This window comes from Terrapene carolina, unplaced genomic scaffold (assembly GCF_002925995.2).
Source record: "Terrapene carolina triunguis isolate 2854851 unplaced genomic scaffold, T_m_triunguis-2.0 Scaffold89, whole genome shotgun sequence".
Classification (NCBI taxonomy): Eukaryota; Metazoa; Chordata; order Testudines; family Emydidae; genus Terrapene; species Terrapene triunguis.
In genome coordinates this window covers 19640428-19667906 of record NW_020664440.1, presented here as the reverse complement: position 1 = coordinate 19667906, position 27479 = coordinate 19640428, and the positions used below count along the sequence as shown (strand labels likewise).

Below are 27479 nucleotides of genomic sequence, written 5' to 3'. Positions count from 1 at the left end.
ATGGCAGGATTGCCAGTCAGGCTTATGACGAACAGAGGGTTATTCTCCTACCCCGAGCTTGTGAGCCAATACTTGGAGCATTGGGAAAGTCTCCTCTTGAAGGCAGCTGGTGCTTCTACATATACCTCAGTGGACAGAAATGCAGAGCAACCTCCCTTTAACGAATCATGGTCTGCGGAGTGAAGGAATAAGTAAAAGCAATGTATATATTGCTGGCCTGGTTGTCAGTGGACGGAATATCTGATGCTGATTGTTGAGGAGCTGCCTGTAGCCACAGCAAACTGGCACCGCATCCCTGTCTCCCTGCAGTTTACCGTAGCCTGCTGCTGATCAGTATGATATCCCATCCCAAGGCACCTCCCAGGCAGGATACCACAGTATGCAAATTCTCTAATGTCAGCTAAGTGAGGAGGGAGAGGCCCCATCCTCAGCATCACAGGGATTACTATGCGGGGTAACAAGGCCCCATTGGACAAACTGTGTCAGGCAGTCTTCTGATCCTCTGCCCAGCCTGTGCCACTTTCCCAGTTGGGGAACCCACTACCCGCCCACTACTTCAGGTTACAGCCCAGGGACCTTATGCCCAGCAACCAGTCTGCTCAAGCTCCCACCTTGTTGCTGTTTCCCTCGGCTCTTTCCTACGTTTCTTCACTATCTTCTGGCCCACCTCTGCATTTATCAGTGGGAATGTCCTCTGCTCCCGTGGCTACTCCTCCCTCTCGGCTTCTTGCCTGAGTCTGTAGTCCCAGGCAGGATTCCTGGGCTTGCTGTCCTAGGGCAGGTCCACACTGGGGCGAGGGATCGATCTAGGAAACGCAACTTCAGCTATGAGAATAGCGTAGCTGAAGTCGACGTTTCCTAGATCGAACTAAATTTACTTCGGGTCCACGCGGCGCAGGCAGGCTCCCCCGTCGACAGCACTTCCTCCTCTCGGTGAGCAGGAGTTCCGCAGTCGACGGGGGAGTGCTTCTGGGATCGATCTATCGCGTCCAGATGAGACGCGATAAATCGATCCCAGAAGATCGATCTCTATCCGCCGAATCAGGCCGGTAGTGTGGACCAGCCCCTAGAACTTCTCCTTCTTACCTTGTCAACTCCTTCCTCTCTAGAGAGTGAGTGCAGAGCTCCTCCCTGCAGCCCTCTCCTACCACCAACTTCCTATCTATAAGCCTATCCCAGCTCCTCCCTGAGCTGGGCTTCATCAGCTTTTAGGCCTTATCCTTGGCTCCCCTCCAGGTGCAACCTATGGGTTAATCAGCCTGTTTTAACCTATTCAGGCCTTTGTGTGGGGCGGACAGCTCATCACACTCGGGTCTTGCCTTGAGTCTCTGTGACAGGGCTTTGATGCTCCAGTGAACTGATCCCATTTGGGACAGATTGATCCAGCCACAGTTTGGGAAAACACAGTACAGAGGGGCTGCTGGGAGAAGAGGGCGGGGAGTTCCATTAGCAGTTAAAACACTGGCATTTCCGGACTGCCAGCTATAGCCGCGGAGGATGTGAGTTTGGAGCAACTAACTAACATACATACTGTAAATATTAGAGATGTGTCAGAGCCAGAGTTTGTACTTTGTTCCCAACTCCCCTAAAGTTTTGGGGGTTTTGGATCTGGCATTTTGGCGTAGCCCATTATTGAGATGGGGACCAGCTGGAAAGTTTGGTTCCAGATCCGTGCTTCCCCTGTGTTGAGGAACGTCTGGATCTGGGGTTTTGCTGTATCGTGAGGCTCTAGAGAGAGGAAAATCCGGCTGATATTGCACTGGGTCTTTTCCCCAGTTGGTGAGCGGGGATTTATCTCTACAAAGTCCATTCACAGTCATGCATATCCCATTTGCAGCAATGTCCAGTCCCCCTTCAGTAACACACTTGGCCAGCTGAGCAGTGCTCTCCGTGGAGGCTCCCTGTGGGTGTTAGGTTATACCCTGAAGACTGAGGCTTGATTACTCTTACCTTAGCATGTGCAAGTACAAATGTTGACGTGTCATTGGCCATAAAATGATCCCTCTGTATATAAAATCCAGCTGCAACGTATGACTCTTATCTCAAGTGCATCTTGTCATGAGGCTACTTAGTGACGCCAGACATGTTAACGGCAAGGGCTAAACTGTTCGCGTTCAGAGGTAAACAAAGTTTGCAAACTCTTATCAGCACTCCGACATCTGGGTGGTGAGCCACAGCTGTGAGGAGCTTCTATGCATTTTGTCCCAAGCCCTTGCTTGGAGAACAGAGAATCCTGTTTGGAAGGATGCAAATCAGGATTGTGCAAGAAGGAAGAGTGGCTAATTTCAGACTGTCGCACATGAGCACTTGCATGTCGGTGAAATCCTGCAGTTTAATGTGGGGAAAAATGCATTTCCTAGGAGGAGGCTCTGAGCCAGTGGACCCAGTGTTACAGGAAAACCTTCAATGAAACTCAGTCAATTTCACTTCCTATTTCCAGTCAGTTTCACTTCCTGGGTCTCCTGCACCAGGGAAAGACTGTTGTGTTTGTGTTTACAAAGCTGCAAAGAATGTGTGAATTTAACAACCCAAGCAAATGATACAGTGGATTTATGGAAAATTTTAATTTAATAAGCAAATGCCTTTTATATTATCGGCTCTTTAGAATCACTAAATTATCAACCTGAAGTTTAATAGCAGGAGTCAAAGTGGGCCAGCACATCAGTTTTCAGGAGGTGGCTATCTTGTGTTCCAAAATCTAAATTTTCATTTAGAAATAAAAATGCAGCTGAGGTGCCGAGCAGCTGCATCTCCCATTGACTATAGCTGTGAATGAGGGCGCTCAGCACTTCTGAGAATCAGGGCCCAGGTCTCTAGTCCTTGTGGTTGTGGAGATAATCTTCCAAAGAGTGAACCCGATATGAACCTATGCAGTGAAGTGTGCCCAAGTTTGCAGACAGCCTGAAACAATATCTCTGAGAGATGTGAACTGCTTTTATTAATCCCAATGAGGCCTAAACTCTGAAGACTAATGATGGCAATTTAAAGGCCAGAAATGTTACCCCTTTTCACTGCTGATCAAAGCACATAAGAAAGGAAAGGGTCAATTTTATTATGAAGATCAGCACAATGTACTGTGATTGATGTCTTGCTTTGGTGCATTGAGTGGGGAGGAGCTCGGATTGTAGGTGGCGCTTCAGTGAGTGCCACTCTTCCACTTCCCCAATTTATCTGCTGCTTAAGAGTATCTCTAAACAAACAAAAAGACTTTGGGTATAGATAGATATAGAGCTACTGATTAGAGCGCAGAGCTGGGGCCAGGACCTCTTAAGTTTTTAGTCCTCGCTCTGTGTAATGTTTTTCCCAGAATCATAGAATATCAGGGTTGGAAGGGACCTCAGGAGGTCATCTAGTCCAACCGCCTGCTCAAAGCAGGACTAATCCCCAGATGGATTTTTGCCCCAGATCCCTAAATGGCCCCCTCAAGGATTGAACTCACAGCCCTGGGTTTAGCAGGCCAATGCTCAAACCACTGAGCTATCCCTCCCCCCGGGTGACCTGTTTTGTCTATTTATATTACACCCCACCCTCCCCCCAGTGCCTATGCGCCACCCCTCTAGGCAGATCATGGCTGTATATAATATCCATTATGCATGCATGGACCATCGCCCTGGGAGGATGCTGTTGCTGCCATGCTCTTTCCATACAGCGTCACAGCTTCCAGCCATCGACTGGAACATCATCATCATTCCAGCCATCATTCAAAAACCGAGAAGGAAAACTGAGCTCAAACTGCAAAATGTCTGGATTTTTCACTATGTTGTGCAGAAATATTTTTCCAGTTTTAATTCCTCTTGGATTTTAGAATTGAAAATGGGACAATCACTAAGCAACAGCTGCAGATCTCTTCCCCCCTCCCCCCTTTGAATACTATGGTCCCGTCTCCTTGCTTAAATTGGATCACAGGGTTCTATGTTTCCATTTTATTGGTGCGGTTACTTTGTTAACAAGGAAGTTGCTTTAGTGCGCGGGTGCTTTTGTTCTTGTAATCAGGGCTGGTTTCTATTTGGAAGTCACTTATCCACCAAAACCACGCCCCCCCTCCCCAAACTTGCTCATATTTCGGGGAGGGGGGTAGGAGTAGCAAAATTTGGAAAAACCAATGGCCATCAAGGATGACAAAGAGATCTAGGTTCTAGTCCCAGTTGTGCCCCTGACTTGCTGTGTGGTTTCAGGCACGTCAATTAATCCTTGTGCCTCGGTTTTCCTGTCTGAAAAATGAAGTGAAAATGCTCACTCACCTTGATAACGCACATTGAGAGCTGTGAATGGAAAGTGCGAAGAATTCTTGTGTATGTCACAAAATTTGAGGGCTGCTTTGGAAACAGCTGTGTCACATTGCTGTTCCTGTCCAGCGCAGCTCTGCTGATGCACTTCAATCCTGACCTTCAGACCCTTCCTGTTCCAGTCTTGGACCAACATTGATCACTCTAGTTAGTAGCTTTTATTTGCATGTTAGGGCCAGGCACAGAGCTGTAAATTCATTTTACTTGGTACCCAAACATGCTTCGGAATGCAGATCTCCAGAATGAAGGCTGGTCTGCTGTGGGTTTTCTTCAGTGGTTTTTCCTTTTGTCTCTTTTTTGAATCTTGTTCAAAATGTTGACAAAGAAAAGAGAGAAGCTGTCCCCAGGAAGGGTGACTTGAGGCTTGCCATAAAAGTGGTGTCTTCCTACAATAAAAGCAGTTCCTCCCAATCACCTTTCAGACTCTCCGCCTCCAGGAGTCACAGACCGTAATTAATGCCCAAGGCCATAATTTCTGACTTCCAGGAAGAGCTATCATTTCTTCTCGTTTTAGGTCTTGCATAGACACAACAGGAAATGAGGGATAAAGGGAGTGTGTATTAGGCAACAATATGGAGATCAGTGCTTCTACCAGGATTAACCCTTTAGAGAGAGATTGTGTGTGTGTGTGTGTGTGAGAGAGAGAGAGTGCCCGTTTTCTAAGCACTGAAGGCATTGGTTCCTGTGGCAGAACACTTAGCACTGTTCAGACATTAACCAGTCTGCACACCCCTGGATAGGAGGTAAATATCGTTTATTCCCATTTTACTAATGGGGAAACTGAGGCAAACAGACATTGAAGGTCCTGATATTCAGAGGTGCTGAGGGCTCACAAGTTCTATGGGGACGGTGGGTGCTCAGCACCTTTGAGACTCTGGTCTTCAGTGACCTGCCCAGAGATGCACAGCATGTCAGTGGCAGTGCTGGGAACAGAACCCAGCTTTCCAGATTCTTACTACTGTGCATAATAATAATTAATACCTCCTAGGTCTAATATAGTGTTTTTCGCCTGTAGGCCGCTAAGTGCTCTTCAAAGGAAGCAAGTTTACAAATGGGGAAACTGGGGTACAGAGGGGGGAAGTGACTTGTCTGAGGTCACCCAGTAAGCCAGGGTCAGAGCCATGAATAGAACCCAGGTCTCCTGGGTCCTAAGCCGGTTTGCTAGCCTCTGAGTCACACATCCCCTCTGTTAACCACAAGCCTATATCTTCTCCCCTGGGAGCCAAAATGAAACCTTTAATCTGAACGTTGGCTGCTGAGATAAAACAGAATCTGGGTCTGAATCACCACTGGTGTTGTTTCTGCACAGCCCATATCAGCCTCGTCTGCCAACGTCTAGCTTTATTTAGGTACGATTCCAATCTGTGTTTCCAAAAATGCCATCTGCATCTTCAGAACTCTGACAGCCCTCTTTTGTGGTGTGGCTTGGTCCTGGGTTTGCTGTGGAAAAAGTCTTCTGTGTTTTCTGTCCTGTGTCTTTTCCTACCTTCTCCTCAGTGGCCTGGCACTGTAGGAGTGCAGAGGGGTTAGTGAATTGCGGTAGCAGGCCAAGGGGGGATAAATTAAGTTGGGTTGGGTGCGAGCAGAAGTAGGTCAATTCCCTGGCCTTTTCGTGCTGTTAAATAGACTGGGACTTCAGTGGACTGAAGAGGAAAGGGTAGGAAATGGGTGTCTGAGACTGGCGGAGATGTTAACAATGCTATAGAAAAGGCAGATGGACTGGAGACCAGTAGGTTGTGTGGATAGGTATTGAAGAAACAGTCACCAGAAAGCTAGGTGTCTTGTTCCTGTTCTTCAGTTAATAGAATGGCCCCATGTAGACTGTGCAGGTTACAATATTCTTTACTCAAACTTCACCATAGACAACAGACTCATAGAAGCAACTATAAGAATTCAGCTGGTTAGAGGAGGTATCATGTACACACATAGCTTGGGTACCACCTAGACATGGTCTTGCTGCCTCAGACAAGTGCTCTGTCTAGCCCACTTCCCTGTCTTTAATAGAGGTCAGTGCCCAGTGCTTCAGAGAGGTGCAAGAAACCCCATGGTGGACCATGGTGCCTCCCTCCTATTGGTTTTCTCTTAACCCCATCAATGGATGGCTCTTGCCCTGAAGCCTGAAAATTTACATCCCTTGTGTTTTTTATCCTCACTAGTACAACTGCATGTTGTCATTACCCATGTAAATGGCCAGTCTTTCTTCTGAATTGTACTAAGCTCTTGTTCTCATTGATGATACGGATAGTACCTAGGGAGTTCTGAGCAGTTCTTATTCTGCCTCGTAGAAGGTAGAGGGTCACCAGCCAATTCATTATAATAATACTTATCTAGCCCTTCCTCTTCAAAGTACTAGCTAGCAAATCCTCACAGTGCCCCCATGAGATATTATTACTCCAATTCCCATGGACCCTTAGAATCTGTCTCCCTGATGCCAGTACTGGTTTGTCTCTGCAGCGTCACCGCAGTGCAGGGAAAGCCTGTTGCTGCTGACGGCCATGATATCATCTGCTGCTGCTCAGTGGTCTTGGCCTGGGATTCTGGAGAATCATCAACCTCTTTCCCTCTCCTTGGATCGCTTCCCTGGAGCACATGGGCTCACTCTGTAAAACAGATGCTGAGGGAGCAGGGGGAAATGGCGCCATTGGAGGGCTGCTTGCCATGCCTTTTGTTTCAGCACTGAAAGTTCCTGGTTCCTCCTCCAGCTGAACAGTAGGCCCTGGCTGCAGGCCCTCAATCAACGCATGGAGCATTGTGTCGGCTGCCCGTTGACATCGGACAAAGGATGCAGACGTTCTTCTCTTGACTGTGGTCCAGTATTTCCTGTGGGTGCCCCCGGCCTGCCCTGAGCAGTAGGGGATTCCAGCTCCTACGTGGGGGACAGCTGTCTAAATCCCCAGTTCGTGTGTTCACTTCAGCATTGCACTCGCTGTTTAAATTCCCGCCACTTGGCTCCAGACTGCAGTTCATGCTTCGTGTACAGCCCAGCCCCTCACACACATTCATTCTCTCCTGTGCAAGGGCCGAATTCCTTGTGTGCTCATGGAACCTTGTCACTGCCTCATGTGGCGGTTTCAGAATGCCTATGGAATATGGCTGCAATACTTCCTACATATTCCACAGAGCAAGAATTGCCAGACCAGGGCACTTATCTAATAATCTATCTAGTCTGGTATCCTGCTGCTGGTATCATTACCTAGTTACAGGGTGGTATCAGAGCCCCACAGACCTTGGTGTTTGGAAGAGTTTGCCTACTCTACAATGACTGCCCTCTGTACTGCTAGCTGGAGGAGGCAAAATACATAGATAAAAGCCTATGTAACGCCCCCTCTGTGGTCAACAAGCATGATCAGCAGGAAAAAAAATCCCTTGCTGCTTCAAAAGGATGTTGTACAGCTCCCATAATGTGACTGGGCAACAAGGAGGGTGGGGTGGAAGATTTCTTCCTGACCAAGCTAGTGATCAGCTTCTGTCCTGAAACATGAGGGTTGATAACACTCTTAATATCTTTTTCCTTGGCTAGTCTCACTGTGGAAGCTGTTCTTATTCACATAAATACTTAATTCTTTTTTTAACTTACTGAATTATTTCACTCCATTACATCCTGCACCAGTGAGTTCCACAGGTTAATTATATGCCACAAAAATAAGTTTTCCTCTTGATTCATCTTTAAACTTGTCATTTAAATTGATCAAGGGCCCTCTCATTCTTGCATTGGGAATATTTCACAGTGATGTCAACAAGGCTTTATGCTATACTGGGCTCTGTTCAGCAGCTTTGGAGTGGCCAGCCTTTTCTGTGACTTGCCTTATTAAGAAACAGAGTGCTCTCCAGTTTATCAGAATAACAGGGATTGGCATAGTGGATCAGACCAGTGGTCTGTCGACTCCAGTATGCACCCTCGGATAGTGAACAGGATCGGGTGTTTCAGTGCAATATGGAAGGACTCCAGCTGTCTCCTGGGAATCTCTAGGGGACATTGGGCCAAATTTCGCTCTGAGTGACACTGAGGTAAACCCAGAATAACTCCCCTGAAGTTATCTGCTTGTGTATTTAGACACAGGGTGGGGGAAAAGGTTTATCTTGTCTGCCGAGATTGTAAGCTCTTTGGGGCAGGGATTCTCTGTTACTGTGTTCATATGGTCCTAAGCACAATGGGGCCCTTATCTTGGTGGGGCCCCTACGCGCTACCACAATAAACATGCTAATCAGAGCTGCTCCAAATTGACACCAGCGTAACTCAGAGCAGAATCTGACCAGTTCACTGCAGTTTGGGTACCACAATTTCTGTTTTGTCTCATTGTACTGTTTGACGCAACAAACCTCCCATGGTTCTCCTGCATGCGGAGGAATAGAGTCAAGACAGGAGGCCTGAAACAGGGCTTTCCCTCTCACACACTCTTCTGCGGTGCAGAAAATAGGATTTGATAGCAGCCACCCCTGTTTTCTAAACACCTTGTTTTTCAAAGCATTCCCTGGGACATCCGCATCCTGTAATGCTTCTGCCCACTTTATTGACTAATAAGCCTAGAAATTCCCTGTTAAATTGATTTCCTTCTCCTTTTCCAAAAAGAGTGAAGTGAAACAGCTGAACCCCAGACCGAGAACAATTATTGCTATCAAACTGCTGCAGGATAATAGCTTCTGTGTTCGATGGAATATTAGTAGAATTTGGAGTGTGGGTTGGTTGGTTTATTTGTTTTTCAAGCTCCACAGGGAAGATTGAAAGCAACAGCAGCACAGAAAACTCTAAAAAGTACCTCTGTTTCCTTCTAGTCTCTGATCACGTGGTGGGTACTGATTACCTCTGGTTTCTTGACAAGTGTTTTCTCTGCCCCTTCCCATCTCCCCCAACCACACACCCACTGTGTCTCTTCTGTCCCCCTTTCCCAGTCTATGGCGAAGATAAGCCTTTGAACTTTGTAACCAATCCAAACACGCCCCCTCCTGCCCCCGCGCCTTAAAGTTTGGCACTGGATCCCAACTTTGCATCTTGGTCTCATCCTCAGTGGTCACCCTCATTGTTTTCTTAGTGGTCTGAGAAATGGGGTGGGGCAGTGCAGAAGTATGAGGTTTCTTCCCTACAGGAACTGGATCTAGCTGGCTAAACTGTATTCCTGTGTATGGAAACAACTGTGGCTGTGCAAAACCTTTCTGGGATTTCCATGTGTAGAGGGGGCTGGATGTGGAGTCTGGGAAAGTCACTAACGGGCTGTAAAGTCAGAACTGGAGCCAAGACGTTATGATCTTGGAACAGCCTGTGTGATGGAGCATCCGCTGTACTTGTGGCTGTGATCCCAAAATGGAGAGGGATCCATGAACCTACCCTGTTTCCCCCACTGTCGGCTATTCCATTACCTATTGGCTCTGTCCCCTTCCTCAACCTCCTAGAGCCCAGAGACCACCATAGCAAGGGTACCTCCTGCCCGGCAACTTAGCCACTGTAAGAGACCCAGCAGAACCAGGGGGGCGTTTTCTTCCACTCAGTCTCTTGAAGTGAAGCCAAGGTAACAATAAATGGTCAGAAATATAATTCCCCACCTGCCCCCTCCTCTAATTCATGGTTCATCCCCAACCTAATGGAAGAAACAGGTTTGAATAAAAACCTGAGACTTTCTCCCCCTCCAGCCATATACTTGGTTTCCAGTTCAAGGCTCAGTACGTGCAGTTTAGCCAGTGTTCAATAGGAAGCCACTTTATAGCTCTGCTTTCGCAGTCTGAGCCATTGTCTGCTTTGGCTTGTGTGGGAGAAGCTGTCTGTAGGGAGGTTCAGGACTGGAATGACTGGGGGCCATAGGGCGAGAGTGAAGTACATGAACAGAGCTGTTGGAGGGAGTTGGTTCCAAGAATAGGATAGCGGGGTGTGCTGCAGCTCAGGAGCAAGGGGGTTCATCAGAGCCGTAGTTGGGAGTGCGGGCGGCAGACCCAAGGCCAGAGGAGCAGGGGGTTCTTTGTTACACAGATACACTGTGGAACCCATGTAGAGTAAACTAGATTCAGTGACCTCTGTTGTCAAGTAGAATGAGTGTTCCATATAGTTTCAATGCATGGTGCCATCACCTATGTTCTGCCTTGTTGCTGCACCGAGGCTCCTTCCGACTACGAGGCCTATGTCCCGCTGAGCACGTCTTCATCTGCCACTGTGTGAGTTGTTAAACGTTGCCACCTGCCTCTGATTTTGCAGCTCCGATCCCGCCTCCAAGAGAACGCACACCCTCATTACTGTTCAGCAGCCATATTACTTCAAAGCTCCTGTCCTGCTGGGGACTGCTGGGCCAGTGAGCGAGGTCACTTGCGGTTGTGTCGGTGCTTCGGCCCCATTGGGTGCGGGTTTCAAACTCTGCTTTAAACATGGCTGCGAGCTGGGACTCAGATGCGTTACTGTCCCAGCCGGGACGCTCATCTACTTTTCTTCTAGGGAATTAGTGTAAAGCAAACAAAAGTTTTCTGGGTTAGGATGCTTCCTGTGGTGCATGTGCTTGTAAAACCTGAATTGGCTCGGATGTCAACCGTGAAAGTTTGGCAAGGGACTAGTCCAGGGGATGGCGTAATTGCTTGTGAAAACTAAACCAGCCGAGAGCTACGAAATGTTGCAACCTGGCTGCTGCCCGTTGGCAGCTCAGAGCTCTAAGGCCCCTCCATCAGCATTGCAACAGCCGTTTTTAAGTGTACACAGTACGTGCCCCGTGACCAAGCTGACCAGGCTGTTGCAGGTATCTGTATCTATGGAAGGGGTGTATTCTGGGCCAGATCTTGCTCTGGTGCAGGGACAAAGGGGAGACAGCTTGCAACTGCTCTATTCAGGGGCTTTCCGGGGGGCACTGCGGCACACAGTGCAGGATAGGGAAGTCCTTGGTCTAAGTTGCAGCTCTGCTTCCATGGCTTTGCTGCTGTTGCCTTCAAACTTACCCATAGCACTTAAAACCAACCCCTCTCAGGCTCCAATGGCCCGGCCGCAGGAGCACTGAATTGCTGGATCTGCCTTGCCCGCAACTCCTTCCACTCCCCACGCACCCCTCTGGCCGGCCTGCAACATGCTGCTGTTCTGCTCAAAAGTGCCTCCTGTGTTGGGGCGGGGCCTCTTGTCAGCTGAGCACACAGCCCCCAGAGCCGACTCTTCATATGACCCACAGGACCCTGTACCAATGCTATTCACTGGGGCCCTTATACTGCTGCTAAAGCCCCCTTGCCTCCAGCTTACTAAACTGAGCCCTGTGTGCTCGACGGCCCCAGGTCAACCTCAGCAGTCAGTCTTCGGTGGTACAGTTATTTCCTGCAGCTAGAAATGTGACCATTTGTGAGCATGTTCTTTTCCAAAGCAAATCCCTCCATGCTGTTTTGAATTAAAGGCAGTGCTGGCCATCCCAGTGCTCACAAGCAACCACCGTGCATCCCACACAATCACAATCACCGGGGACCCCGACAACAGTATTGCCAACCCCAAATGTTCAAAAATCATGAGTCAGGCTCAACTAAAATCATGAGGTTGGCTTTAAAATCAGGAGATTATGTACAAATAATAGATTTGGTGTTTTTCTTTCTTTGCCTTCTGCTTTTTGAGCCTTTAGGGTGCACTGGGGTCACATTTTGAAGTTTTCTCCACAGTCATGAGTGCTAGAAACTTACTTTCTCTTTAAGAATGAAGACTGACATCATCACATATCCACTTGATTCCAGGAGCTGGGACTTTAAGGAAAACAGTTATCATGAGGCTCATGACAAAATCATGAGAGTTGGCAACACAGCTAACAACAAGCCAGTGTGAGTGGCCTAGTACTCAAAGCAACCCTACAATAACAAGGGATTTAAAACTCATTGGGAAACAGACTTGCAGTTTCAGATTTTCACTTTTTAAAAATTATTATTTCTTTGTTGTAACAACAAGGTTTTAAATAATGGATTTTTAAAAGGACCAGGACCATTTGCCTTTCGACTCAGCCTGGCAATGCAAACTCTTAGCCCCTTGGGCAAGTGTCGCAGCATGGCACTGCATGCCTCAGGCCCGTCCCTTGGCTCTCCTCACCACAGATGTTGTTACACCCACTTGCGGGGTAACGGTTACATTGGATGGAGGAACCTAGCACCACTGCCTGTTACCTCCTGTTGAGTAACTCCTTGATCATCTAATGCTGCCGGAAGTGTCATTTCCTATGTGTATGTGGATTTAGCAGTGGTTTGTGCTTAGATCTTAAAGTGTGGTCTTTTTTTTTTTTTTTTTATGCTATATTTCAAAAGGACTACAGTTGCATGTCTTAGACCCCAAATTAGCTTGCTGAAAACAGGTATATTTACAAACCCTAATATTAGCAGAATTCTTTTCATGCTTTAACCTCCATGTGACATGTTCTCTTTGCATTTTAAAATGTCCCTGCAGCAATTATAACCTGCATCCTGCAATGTTGGGCTGCTGAACTTTTTGGAGTGTCCTCATCTTATGGAGAGGACCAACTTACAGTATTACCAAGGGCTATGTGGTGGGAGGTCACAAAGCTAGGGCTAGCCCAGGTGCAGGACTTAGTGCATAGCGGAGTGCGCAGTGATGTCCTTTCAGGCTCGATCCTGTCACCCGTTTTCACATGAGCAGCCCCATTTACTGGGCTTGCATCAAGAGTTGGTATCAGGCTGTTTGGGATTCAGGCTGAATCAACACGGGGGTATTTATTCAGTGGCATCTAAATCTTGGGAGATTTTGACCAAAAGAGGCAGAAATCTCATCACATCAGGTGAGCCAGGGAGATTTTCACATGTCTCGTCCAGAACTGGAAAGCAGGCCCCTGACAGTTTGGGGTTGTTGTTTGTTTTTTTTTTTGCAGGGGGTAGGGGTGGGATTCTAATCTGAACTGTTACCTCTCATTTATCTCTCCTCCCCACCAAAACATCTCAGGGGATTTGGAATCAAGATTCTGGTTTGAATCCATCTCTATCAGTAACTAAACTTTTTAAAGGCCACTTTCAGTCCCAACATAAGCCAGAGCAGCTCCCCTTGACGTCACTAGGGGTTACCCAGGGCCAGATATGCTCCCGTGTTAGGAATACAGTGATGCAGGACACCCCCTGCCCCAGAGGCACCTCTTTGCTACCTTCCCCCCCTCCTTCCTTTTTCTGCTTCTCTCTCTTTTTATCTGCCTTTTGGCCTCCCCTGCCTCTTCTCCCTCCTCCCCTCTTCTGTCCCGGGGTGGGGGTGACTTGAATTTAAGAGGATAGATCTCCTAGACCTCCCCCACTACTCCTGATCCGCCTTCTTCCTTTCCTTCCCAGGCCTGAGCAGGGACGTTGTTGTGCGGAGCAGACTTTCTCCTTTCTCTCCAGTCTCCTGATCAGCTCCATCCCGCTCCCCCTCTCCCTGAACACTATCTCTGCTTCTCTACTGCACTGAGCAGGGATCAGAGAGGGGGAGGATGAGCAACAATTACCATGTCCACTAGTGACCAGAGAGGAGAACACCCAAGGGAAGCTTTCCCTGCTCCCCACGTTTAATCTTTGTCACCCAGGCAGGGAGTGGGGCAGCCTAGAAGCCAGATGAGGGAGGGGGAAATAGGGCCGTGCTCTGGGGTGCCACCACTTACAGCAGGGCAGTTTTTTAAACTGACGGGGCCTGAAGGAGCGCAGCTCATAGCTGTCCTGCATCCATCGGCTGTGGATAAATGCATGAGCTGGATGTTTCTGCTAGACCAACCAGCAGTTTAAATGGTTAACCATGTGCATGTTTAAATTGTTGCCATTAGGCTCCAGAGTTAACATAATCCGACATATACAAGGTATCTCACTCTTCCTTGATAGCTATTGCTTCAGGCTGTCAGCAGACTCAGGCAGACAGCACTGCATCAAGTCACATTTGGAATGTTTTTCACAACTCTAAGGGCTAGAAACATCATTGTTCTCGTAAATGAAAACTTTTCCTCAGTACCTCCACTTGCCTTGGAAACTGGAATAACACAGCAGACGGGTAGGCTCTATCCTGGAGTCTGACACCAGTTTAAACACCCCTCCAGTACAAAAGGAGTGTATCTATGTAGTACAGAGAGAAATAAAAACTGAGCAGGAGGTTCTTTAGTTTCAAACACTAGAGCAATTTTTTAAAAACAGCAAGTAAGACAACAAATTTATAACGGTTAAGTATCTTGACAACTTCCCTATTAATTAGCAAGTGACCTGAGCCTGGAAATGTATACCTTAGTCTGTCCCCTTGTTACTGCCTAGCACAAATGCTATTACACCCTTTTGTCAGATAAAACGGTTGGGATTGCTCTCTGTTACCTCCTGTTGAGTAATTTCCCTCATTGATCCAGCCCAGTAGGCAGTGGCATTTCTCATGTCCACGTGGGTCAAGTTACTTGGCAGTTGCAATTGAAGTTGTGAAATGCAATTGCCTTTTATTTGTGGTTTTATTATTTTAAAAGGACATGCATGAAATGTTTGTACCCCGAACTTCGGTTTTATTTATTGGCAGAAATATTTTGAAGAGAGATGCATTTTCTTGCATTCCATGTAAATAGTATTTTCTTTGATTTTAAACATGACCCATGAAGCGTTTGCAGTTCAAACATTGCCACAGTTTGCTAGTATGGAGAGCCAGAAAATGAAACTGACGAGAAGAAACAAAATAAAATGAAACTGATTAGGCTTACAGCTCAAATGTAGTGAAATACAGAAAATTAAAACAAACAAACACAGCATTAGTCGTGACAAGTAAATTTAAGAATGTTCTGAAAACTTTCAGGAATTCAGATGTTACAAAGAACAGGGATAAGGAAAGTTGTATTACAAATACACTTATTAACCTAACCAGGCTCTTTTAAATCTCAGATAAAGAGCAGGGTGTGTGTGTGTGTGTGTGTGTGTGACAGAGAGAGAGATTCGTGTTTATAAGGCCATGAGTTTGAACTCAGACTTCTAGGTGTATTCCTTACTCTCTCACTGTTTCAATGTGGGCATGTCACTTACGGCTTGATTTTCCTAAATCCTGAGCACCTATTGCCTCAGTTTCCCGATGTGTTATATGGGACACCAACAATTTAAAAATCGCATATCGGTCTGAATTTTATGAATGCCTGCAAGATGTCTAGTACAATGGGGTGCTCAGTACACTTTTCCAAGACACCCTAGGGCTGTTATGATGTCATGTATAATGTATTTAACCATCCGCTAGCTCCAGAACTTTCATGTGGTGTGTAGAGCCATATACAGACCCGGATCTGCATTTAGAAATCCCACATGTGGGCAGCAGCAAGAAGCGCATTGACACCTTTGAGTATGTGATGTGGGACTTGAATCCAGTAAATCCTAACCCAGAGGTGACCACCTTTCTCAAGGCGTCACACCCAGGGTGACAGACAGCTTGGCAAGTGGTGGAAGGGGACAAGTTGCTAGTTCAGTGTAAGAAGCTGAGTGGGTCTAAATAGAAGGTGACACCAACTCCTATTTAACCTAGACTCTCGTCCTGGGAGCTCTTTTCTCTCCGTATTAGCATCTCAAGAGAGCACCCGAGAGGCAGTAGCAAGGGAAGTAAAATGCTCTGCTTTCTTCTCCAGCTGCAGAGGATAGGATCCTGGGGACCAGCTGGCACGGGAAGTCAGGCCGAAGTCCACTCCAGGCACTTTACGACAGTGACCAGGTGGGTGAACGTGAAGAGGAAAATGAAGGATCTGAAAGGTGGTGGTGGGGAATCTGGCGGGGTTTGGTGGGAATTGACCCATTATTCAATGACATTTTTGTGTGTCCTAAAATTGCAGCCTCACACAGGCTGCTTTGCAGTAATGACCTGACCTTGAGGTGTCAAGGGTGGCGTCTGAAAAAGGTCACAACCTTCTAGATAATTATCAGTGATAAAAAGTACTCCAGACCCCTGCTGCTACTTGTGTCAAGCAGTTTCATTAGCCTTTGGCCTGGCACAGCCAGGCTGAGGTACAGTAGTTGAGGATCCAACAATGGTGCTCTAGCTGAGGATTTCAAAGCAAATTCTACAGCACAGAAGATGGGTAAAATCTTCCCCAGCTGAACATGTGAATGGCTATACTGGGTCAGACCAATGGTCCATCTAGCCCAGTATCCCATCTCTGACAGCATGCAGTGCCAGGTGCATCAGAGGGAATGAACAGGACCAGGCAGTTTTGAGTGATCCATCCCCAGTTGTCCACTCCCAGTTTCTGGCAGTCGGACACCCCAAGTATGGGGTTGTGTCCCTGACCATCTTGAGAACACCCTGGCCCTGTTTTCCAAGATAATAACTGAACAGGGCACCATTGTGTTAGGTGCTGTACAGACAGAACAGAAAGATTGTCCCTGCCTTGAAGAGTCTACAGTCTCAGGCCTGGTCTACACTGGGGGGCGGGATCGATCTAAGTCATGCAACTTCAGCTACGTGAATAACGTAGCTGAAGTCGATGTACTTAGACTTACTCACCGCAGTGTCTTCACTGCGGTGAGTCGACTGCTGCCACTCCCTCATCGACTCTGCCTGCACCTCTCGGGGCGGTGGAGTACAGGGGTCGACGGGAGAGCGCTCGGGGATCGATTTATCGCGTCTAGACTAGACGCGATAAATCGACCCCCGTTGGATCGATCGCTACCCACCGATCCGGCGGGTAGTATAGACATACCCTCAGTCTACGTCTACACTACAGCTTATGTCAGCAGAATTTATATCCCTCAGGGATGTGAATAAACCATCCCCCTGAATGATATCAGTTACACTGACATAAGCGCCGGTGTGGATAGCCCTATGTCAGTGGGAGAGCTTCTCCTTCCGACACAGCTTCTGTGGCTCGCGGGTGTGGTTTTATTATGCCAACGGGAGAGCTCTCTCCTGGGGGCATAGAGCATCTTCACCAGATGTGCTGCAGTGGCGCAGCTGCAGCACTGTACGTGTAGACACGCCCTTAGTAAACCACAGTCATCTTTGGATTGTGTTGTAGCTGTCTCATCTCCACCCAAGCCCTAGTCCCAGCAAGACACTAGATTAGATGATCAACTATACCACACCTCAGACACCGACTTTCCAAAGTGACGAGGAGTGCTCGACCTCTGGCTCTGCCCCAGGCCCCGCCCCCACTCCACCCGTTCCCCTAAAGCCCTGCGCCCGCTCCACCCCGCCCTGTCTCTTCCTGCCTAGTCCAGCCCCCTCCCCAGAGAGGGCCATGTCCTTACTCCTGCCCCCTCCGCCCGAGACCCTCCTGAATCCCGCAAAACAGCTGATCATGGTGGGTGGGAGGCGCAGGGAGGGAGAGGGAGGCACTGATTTGCGGGGCCTGCCGGTAGGTGGGAGCTGCTGGGGGGTTGCCGGTGGGTGCTCAGCACCCACCATTTTTTTCCCCGTGGGAGCTCCAGCCCTTAATTCTTTCATCCTTGTAAAGTGCTATGAGAGCCTCACGAGCTAGAACAGGGAAAAATAAATGCAGGATAACAGCCTTGTCTTGCTTAACACTATGTCTGTTGCAGTCAAAGCATTCTTTAAAAGAAAGCGCCCACTTGACCTCCCATTCAGATGGCCAGCATCTCACTGGAAACCAGGCATGTGCTGTCGCCTTTAATGGTGTGGCTGGAAGGCCAGACCCATGTATCATGACAGAAGACGTGCGGACACCAACTGCCGTTTCTGAAACCTTGACGGGACCCATCTCCCCAACAATCCCAGAAAACGCAGGGCCACTCTCAGCCTCTTCCTCACCAGAGCTCTAGGTCTGCTTCTTGCCCTCTTGGACATGGGCTCTGGGCTCCCAGCCTTCTGAGTGGCTGGCAAGCACATCAGTAGCAGACGCTGCCAGAGACCAGCTCAGCATTCAGCACATGCCTCCCCTTTGGGTTCCTGTCTGAGCACTGTTGACTTTACAGATGGTTCGCAGAGGGGGAGAATGAATGGAGCGCGGTCCTTTCACTGCACAGCCCAGGTTTCCTGGCTGCCAGCAAGGGGAGGGAGAGGACACAGGCAGGCTTCTGACATGCAGGCCTGGCTCCTGCAGCCAGCACAGAATCCCAGTGGCCCAAGATAGCAGGGGCGGTAGGCACAGGCTTCTCCACTCTCCCCAGTTTGGGTGCTTGATGGTTACTGTCAGGGGCTTGCATGCTTTGAGGTGTTTTCATCTTTTGTTAGCAATCCAGGTAAAAGGCTCGAGAATGAGGGGACAGTACCCCCCCACCCCCATGAGACAGGAGCAACAGCACAGCACAGCAGAGAGGGACAGTGTTTTGATGAGGGGGCTGAGGGAAGGCCTTGGGGGGAATCCTGTGGGATCTACCACACCCTCAAGGGTTCCCTGAACTTTTCCACAAATGAGGAGGGCTGGCCACAGTTCTCTCCAGAGCCTGACACAGCTACCCATCCGTTGACTTTTGGGGGTGTCACTCGGGGGTCTGTGGAGATGCTGTTAGCCACCGCTGACCCAGAAACTGAGGGACCAACTTCTGCATCAGCACTGCTGAGCAGAGATCTGCTGCTCGCTGTGGTGTTTTTCCATTGACCTTCCTCCCCATAATGCCCAGGCAGAGCATTCTGAGTGTCAGAGAGGGGCAATGACATGTCAATTTCCCCTGAATGTCATAATGCCCAGCTGGCGTCTCCACTCAGCCCCCCTGTTCTCTAGGAGAGTCCTGGTTTGCCAACTGCCCAGCCAACTAGCCCATTAACATGCCCCCAACTGGGTTTATGGTGCAGTGACTCTGCATCACCATGACACTGGGTCGTGATGGCATGACACCAGCTCACCTCACCAACTCCCAAACATCCCATAAACGCATCGTAACGGGGCAGTAGTGCCACTCTGGATATCATAGGTATCAGCCCCTCCTCACAAGCCTGCTCCGGGCCAGAGTTCCTGGTTATACTCTACAGGTTATACTCTGTCACGTGGCTGGCAAACTACTAGCAGCCATGGAGGGACCAGAGGCCTGAAGGCATCAGAGATCTAGAAAGAACTATCCATGTTATCCTCACCATGTTGATTTCTGAGGTGTGTGCGGGGCCAGCCTAAAACTCATCCCTCTGAAATCAAATTCACCCCCCACAACCTCATTGTGCAGCATTATTGTTGAGAATGAACATGAACACAACTCCAGGAAAGGCAGTTAATGGTTCCCATGACAACTGTAATGAGTCCCTCTTATGCCCATGTAATGGCTTTTATGCCTTAATGTGGCTGCATAACATTTGCTCTGGAGAAGTGGTAAATGTGGAATGTCTTGGCTCTGGTGCATTCAAAGTCTCAGACCTACTGCTCCAGGAATGTAGTTGGGGTTTTGAAAAACTGATACTTAATGTCATTGGTTTTTAAAAAGAAGGAAATGAAGGGAGCAGTTTTGCACTGAGATAAATACAAGACGTGCACTTTCTCCACTGGGTAACTGGTGAAATGCAGCTGCATTTCTTTGGGGCCGTGCATGCATACTTTTAGCCATCCCTCCATCCCCCGTGGTTTTGAGCAAGTACAGAAAAAACACTTGACTAACTGTCTTATAGCATGAAACACTCTGTACTGTTTTCACTCACAGAAATGGCTACAGATGGGGAAAAAAAACCCTGTGAGCTGAGACCACACAAGAGACATTTCAAACCAGAGGGTGATTGTTTTCAGGAAGTTACAGTATCTGAAATCCAGGGCTAAGAATGAAAATGCGTCTTCGGCCATATCTGTAACACCACAAACAAGATGCTAATGGCGTGACTTCCAAGTCGCCAGCCAGGTACAATGGGGCAGAACCTCAGTTGGTGTAAATTGTCATAGCTCCATTGGTGTCAGTGGAGCTATGACAGTTTATACCCGCTCAGGATCTGGCCCATTATTTCCCTGTTGGGAGAAAAAAATGAGTGACTAGCAGAGAAAGGATACTTTATTTGAGCCCTGCTTCCATTTACAATTAGTATGGGTCCTCCTGACTATGTTTTTGAACAGAGATGTTGCTTGCGTGTGACGGGTTGAATCACAGAACCCTCTTGGGAGCTGCCACCTGATGTGCCAAGACTACCTCTGCTCCTGTTTTCCCTGCCAGCTCAGGACTCCAGCACCCTGTCTTGCTGAGCCAGACACTCCCGTCTGCTCCAACACAGACCCAGGGTCTGAATTACTTGCCCCAAAGCTGCAGGTTTACCTGAAAACAGCTGGCAAAAGTGTGCTTGTCTTTAGCACTCAGATGCCCAGCTCCCAATTGGGTTTAAACCCAAATAAATCCGTTTTACTCATAAATTGTTCGCCCTCTATAACACTGATAGAGAGATATGCACAGTTGTTTGCTCCGCCCGGTATTAATACATACTCTGAGTTAATTAATAAGTAAAAAGTGATATTATTAAATACAGAAAGTAGGATTTAAGTGGTTCCAAGTAGTAACAGACAGAACAAAGTAAGTCACCAAGCAAAATAAAATAAAATGCGCAAATCTATGTCTAATCAAACTGAATACAGATAATCTCGCCCTCAGAGATGCTTCAGTCATTTTTTTCTCAGACTGGACACCTTCCAGGCCTGGGCACAATTCTTTCCCCTGGTACAGCTCTTGTTCCAGCTCAGGTGGTAGCTAGGGGGTTCTTCATGATGGCTCCTCTCCCTCTTTGTTCTCTTCCACCCCTTTATATATCTTTTGCATAAGGCGGGAATCCTTTGTCTCTCTCTGGGTTTCCACCCCACCCCCACACTGGAAAAGCACCAGGTTAAAGATGGATTCCAGTTCATGTGACGTGATCGCATGTCACTGTCAGGGGCGGCTCTAGCTTTTTTGCTGCCCCAAGCACGGCAGGCAGGCGGCCTTCGGCGGCATGCCTGCCGGAGGTCTGCCGGTCCCGCGGCTTCGGTGTACCCACCGCTGAATTGCTGCCGAATCCGCGGGACCGGTGGACCTCCCTCAGGCATGCCGCCGAAGGCTGCCTGACTGCTGCCCTCGCAGGGACCGGCAGGAGGCCCCTTCGTTCCTCCCAGCCTGACTCACAGGAAGGCTTGCTTGCAAACAGAGCCCCAGTCAATTGTCCTGGTTGATGGGAGCCATTAAGATTCCAAACCACCATTAATGGCCCACACTTTGCATAATTATAATAGGCCCTCAGAGTTATATTTCATATTTCTAGTCCCAGATACAAGAGTGGTACATTTATACAAATAGGATGATCACACTCAGTAGATTGTAAGCTTTGTAATGATACCTTACAAGAGACCTTTTGCATGAAGCATATCCCAGTTACATTATATTCACCCATTAGCATATTTTTATAAAACCATATAGACTGCACAACGTCACAATGTGGTTTCAGTTGCCTATATGGTACCCACGTAAACATCTACAAAGGTTATGGGCCTGCCGTGGGGGTGAGCTCTTTCCAGTGAAAGCTTCCTCCTGCACAGTGCAACTTGTAGCGATGAATCGGTGGGTTTCAATGTCGGAGCCTGAATGCAAAGCGTCAATGGATGGAAGGTTTGTATTGGGTCCCAGGGTCCCAAGTGCTGTGTTTAGAAAGCTCCCAGCTAGCAAAGCACCCACAGCTTTGCCTGCCCAGTCTAAGAAGGAGCTTGAGGTGAGCCTTACAGGGACTGGCAGGCTGGCTGGGGGTCCATGCAGGCAGCCTGGGCTAAGCAAACGGGCTCCTGAGGGAGGGAGGGTGATGTAACAATGGCCGACAGCTGTCAGGAAGCTTCAGGAGCAAGAATGTGAGGAAGGCAAAGGTCTGGCTGCACCTTACCTCATGAGGCGGGAACTCTCTCCATGCGTGGTGAGCCGGGCTGACAGGATAATGATCCGTCTTGCTGGCTACTGAAGGAGCATCCAGCCAGAACCTGATTACAGGGATGGAATGATTTTAGGGCAACCTTTTTTACTATTATTATTCTTGAGTTTTTAAGGTCCACAGATATTGGGGAAAACACCTGGAGACCCAGAAAGAATACGGGGCATGTTCATCAAACGTGAGGGTCATTGTGTAAGCTTTCCCTGCACAACTCTGCCAGTGCACCTCCGTCCTGACCTACAGCACCCTCCTAGTCCAGTCCAGGGGTTGTTCCCCCCCATCTTAGCTGAAGCACCTCAAGCCTGACTTCCAGTTGTTCCTGTTATTGTAGTCTGGGGGTCCCCCTCCAGCTGTGCTGCACCTCAGGCCTGGCCTGCCGCATCCCCTGCTCTCCCTGTGGGACACCCGCAGGAGAAAAGGAGCAGTTTGCCAGAGCACTGTCACACCTGTGCAGGTCGACCCCTGCGGTGGCTTGGAGAGCAGTAACTGGAAGGATGTTCCTTGCGTGGAGGTGGCATGGAGAAAAGGGCAGGAGATGGTTGTGGGGGGAAAAGAACTAACAGACTCTGAGGCATTATTGGTGAGGAGGAGGAGGGGAGGCAGGTGGTGCGATAAGCGACCAGGTCAGAGAAGTAGGCCAGCAAGGAGCTCTGTAGGGCCTTGTAGACAAGGCTGAGCAGTTTAAACTGTAGGGGATGCTCAGAGGGAGGCCAATTCAAATGCCAAGCCATGGGGTTGTTCCCAGTCCTGTGGAAGATCCATCCTTCTGTGGTTTGGGTGGTGAAAGGTGCAGGAACAGAGGGATGTGAAGGGAAACAAAGTGAATCCCAGGCTACAGAAATAGGACAGTGAGCAGCTATTCCCCCGGACAGCGGGGTGCCTGTCTGGAGGAGCAGAGTCTGAAGTGGAAGACCCCCTCGGCTTGCAACATGGGAGCCATCATCGTGGTAAAGCGACAGCTGCATAAAAGCAGGTTTCTTTTCTTTTAGCAATGGGAGTGGTAGTTACTTAACTGTCATCGTAGTCTGGGCTGGTAACACTCTGGGACCAGCCTGGAAGTTTCCCTTATAAGGCCATCCCTGAGTGGTATGGAGAAGCCACAGCAGTTGTCTTCTGCCTCTGCCAGCATTGATGGGAGCGGGTGGGCAGGAGAGGGAGGGGATCTCCTCCTGATAGCTTCCTGGCAGTGGCTTCCCTTTGAAATCGCATGGTTCTAGTGGTTTGAGACATTACAGTGTGAGAGATGAATTCCTGCTACAGAGCTCAGAGATCCAAACTTCCCCAGCTCTAGGGTTTACAGAGCTAGAGGCTGGCGTGAAGTTGGATCTGATCTTACCCAAAGTTTTGGGGGGGGTCTGTAGCTGGGATTTCGGTCCAGAGACATCTCTGCTCGGCTTTTAGCAAAGCAGTAGAGCTGGTGGGAGAGGAGGCTGGGGAGAGGAGGAGAGGAGAGGAGGATACAAAGACTTGAGGGATATGAGAGAAAATGTAAATGAAGCACTCCTGGGCTGAAACCTGAGCCTTCTGCCTGCATCCTGCTGCAGAGCGGGGCTGTGTTGGGGAATGTGGCACTGGAGGAGGAGGAGAGACACGTCCCTACCATGCATGGTAGCTGCTTTGTGCAATGGTAGGGGAAGAACCCGAATAGGAACCTGAGCCTCCCGTTAATGAACTTGCCCAGCCCAGCCTGGGGCCACGTAGCTGACCGCTGCCAAGCCTTGGCTCTGCAGACAGCTCAGGCAGAAAGGAATGCAAAGTGGGGGGAATAGGGGAGGGTGTTTGGGTTCCTGGAGGCATCTCAAGACAGGTGTGATCACAATCATGTCATGCTGCCGATGGGACCACTCCAGTTACAGATGCTGAGCTGGCCTCAGAAAAGGGTTGGGGGCATTGAAACAACTCAGGGGCATCTGCTCTCCTCGTCTGCTGACCCCAGGAGAATAATTGTGAGAGGGGAGAACTGAGGCCAATGCAGGTCTAACACCCCCCACACCCCCACCCCTCCGGTCAGGGGGAGCCGTGGGTGTTGCCAAGCCAATATCTGAGGGGCTGCTCAGCAGGCAGCCCAGCAAATGGCTTTAGCAGCAAGGTTGATGCTGTTTGGCTCTGTGACAACAGCCTCTCATCACCCCCTGCCTTCCCATCTCTGTATGGAGTTTCTTCGCTCCCCTCTGCACTGCAGGAGGCCCTCAAAGGGGGCTGTTCCTTTGCCTATCCCCTCTGCAGGGCAAGTGCCAAAGGCCCCCTCTTCGCTTCCTGTATTAGGCACAGGGCAGGCCTCAGAATGGTTTGTGCCTTCAGTCCGAGCCGCTCTATGGGTCACGCTCCCTTCCAGCCACAGCCCGTGCAGCCCCTCGTCCCTGCAAGGCGTGCACGTTCAATCCCAGGGGTGCTAGAGACTGAACATTCTTCCGCTCCCGGAGCCATAATTGCCCCTCTCACGAAACCCAAGGATATTCTGACCCTACAGGCTCCAGCCTAAGGAGTGCTGACAAAGCTGGGTGATGCAGGGCTCCTGACTCTGCCATCCAGAGAGCATGGGACTTGGAAACAGCTCATTCTCCCTCCCAGTTCCCTGCTGCTCCCCACACCTCTCCGAAAACGTGCCCTTGAATCTGACTCCAGAACTGCCCCTAACACGGGAGCTAAGCCATGTGTTGGAGACTCCCCTGGGAACCCCAGCTGCTCACCTTCACCCAGCCTGCCCCCAGCCCTGAGAATATCCCCAGACCCCATCCCACAGGAGGCTGCGTAGGCAGGCTCCTAAGCAAGGCTGGTGGAAGGGATTGTAGCTTGAGTCCATGAAGCTTCCTCCAAACTCCCCTGCCCCCAAATTTCAAGGAGAGATTTCCAAGGACACGAGTGAGGGTTGTGTGTCCAGTTCCCTTTGACTTTCAATGGATGTCTACCTGGCTGCCCCTTGGGCCTTTGCAGATCCCCCCTCTACATTCATGCTTTTTCCTTTATGGGTGACTCAATTCAATTTAATTTTCCCCTAGCCAAAGGGAAGCCAATTCCTTGTATTAGGAACCTCCCTCCTGACCCCTTAATCTGTGCTAGCACAAGTGGCCAGTCTATACTCAGTGTATATGGATTATAGCCATTTTTAAATTAGAATTTCACGTTGCTCCATTTTTTACAAGCCCGTGCGTTCTCTCACTCTCTGTTTGCTTCCATCCTCCTCCCTTTTCCCCACTGGATCTAAGTGTCAAGTGCCTTACAGCAATCGAAGCTCAGAACTAAGGCAAAAAGCCCACACAGGTGAACTCCATAGCCTAGAAGCAGCACCCAAAGCTGGGCAGGGGAACGCATGTTACACCACAGCAGGGAGGGAACATTGAGTTCAGACACGGGAATCAGGGTATGAAGTCCGTGTGTCTGGCTGGAGCCCCACTCCATGTTAAGTTCAGTCGAGCAATGACGATTTCCCTCTTGTCTCTCCCCAGTTCGAGCAGTCATCACTGCAGGCCACTCACCAGCAGAGGCGGGACCTGCTGAGCAGCGTTTGCAGCCGCTACACCCGCAAGCGGCGCCTCCTGACGCCTGATGACTTGCGCCACCTGGTGGTGGATGACGTGCATGGGCTGCTCTACTGCTACGTGCCCAAGGTGGCCTGCACCAACTGGAAGCGAGTCATGATGGTTCTGACTGGACAGGGCAAGTACCGGGACCCTCTGGAAATCCCAGCCAATGAGGCCCATGTCTCGTCCAACCTGCGCACCCTCTCCGAGTACAGCACTCCCGAGATCAACCATCGCCTGCGCAACTACCTCAAGTTCATCTTTGTGCGGGAACCCTTCGAGCGCCTGGTCTCGGCCTACCGCAACAAGTTCACCCGCCGCTACAACACGGCCTTCCACAAGCGCTATGGCACTAAGATCATCCGCCGGCACCGGCAGGAGCCCAGCAACGAGGCCCTGGAGCGTGGTGATGACGTGCGCTTCGAGGAGTTCGTCTACTACCTGCTGGACCCGCGCACACAACACGAGGAGCCCTTCAACGAGCACTGGGAGCGGGTGCACTCGCTCTGCCACCCCTGCATCATTCACTACGATGTGGTGGGCAAGTACGAGACACTGGCCGAGGACGCCAACTATGTCCTGCAGCTGGTAGGGGCTGACGCCAGTGTCAAGTTCCCCTCTTCCTCCAAGACCACCAGGACCACAGACGACATGACAGCCCAGTTTTTCGAGGACATCAGCCCCTTCTACCAAAGGAAACTCTTTAATTTATACAAAATGGATTACTTGCTCTTCAACTACTCCATCCCGTCATACCTGCGCCTCCGATGAGGGTGGTGGTAGGGGGGCCCTAGAGAACTGGGGGCCTCACCCGTTCTTAGCTACTCAAGGCACCTCCCACCTTCCCCCGCATCCTCGCTGTTTGGTTAATTCCTTTCCTCTCTGCCTCTCCATTCCACTTCAAGCACGTGCATCACATGCCGACGCCCTCATTGGGACTGACCATGTGGCGAGAGGCTGCCTTGTTGATTAGCACGTGGAACGCTTGGGCCGAAGCACCCTTAGCCCATTCCAGTGCCTGCGGTAGATTGTTCACAGAAGCAGGCTGCTATTGTTTAAACGTTCAACTTTTGTGTTTCCTTTAGATGCTAAGAGAATTCACTGCAGATCTGAATCTCGGGAAGGCTGCTTATTGGGGTAGGCTCCCTTCACGGCCTGTCCCACTAACTGGGTTGTTTGCAGCCCTATCACAAGAGGGATCTCAACCTTTGATGGGCACGGGGAAGAGGACTGTCAGAATTTTGCAGAGGATGATGACAAAAGCAATAATTTAATGTGTATTGTTTTCTTTGTTCTTCTCCCTTTCCCCAAGCCGCCCCCTTTCCCATTGACTGAGGAAAGGGGAATGTGAGCCATCGATGTCTTCTTGTGATCTAGTATTTCTCTGTTTTTATCGCTTCTCCACTCAGTTGGGATTTTAAATACTTTGTTTTATGTATGTATAGAAAGAGAAGGACAGATTCATAATTGTAAATCGATGAAGCTGCATTGATTTCAGTGGAACGGCACTGATTGACACCAGCAGAAGATTTGGCCTAGATTGTGTGTGTGTGTGTGTGTCCCCTGATCAAATATGGTAATTAAAGACCCCATGACCCTTGTGTGTAAGAGTAGGTGTCAACTGCTCTTTGGGGCAGGGACTGTTTTTTATTTTCCATCTGTTTGAGGTCCCATTGTGTTAGGTGCTGTACAGTCTGGTTGCCCTCTAAGGACTACCACAATATAAATGTTCAATAGTAATAATCCTTGTGTCTTGGCCAAATTCCAGTTTGGCTGCTTAAATGTGGCCTACCGAATATTCTTCTTCACCTCCTGCCATACGGTGTAGCTGTATGCTGTTAAACAGCTGCTGCTTCTCACTCCAGAGGTGGCTGCATTTCACTGCTGGACCAAACAATTCCCAGGCATAGTTTGTGTATCAGTTTGTTTGTAAAGCACTTTGGGAGGGGATGCACTATAGAAATGGGAGAT

At 49.3% G+C, this 27479-nt stretch overlaps 1 protein-coding gene across 1 annotated transcript in view; it reads left to right on the top strand.

Moving 5' to 3' along the window:
• Positions 1-27208, top strand: part of CHST13 (carbohydrate sulfotransferase 13) — a 64878-nt gene extending 37670 nt beyond the window's left edge. Inside the window, exons 2-3 of the mRNA XM_024220619.3 lie at positions 15815-15897; positions 25434-27208. Of these exons, the coding sequence (XP_024076387.1) occupies positions 15815-15897; positions 25434-26279 (929 nt within the window). The 3' untranslated portion in view covers positions 26280-27208. The remainder of the gene's footprint in view (positions 1-15814; positions 15898-25433) is intronic.
• Positions 27209-27479: the final 271 nt, after the last annotated feature.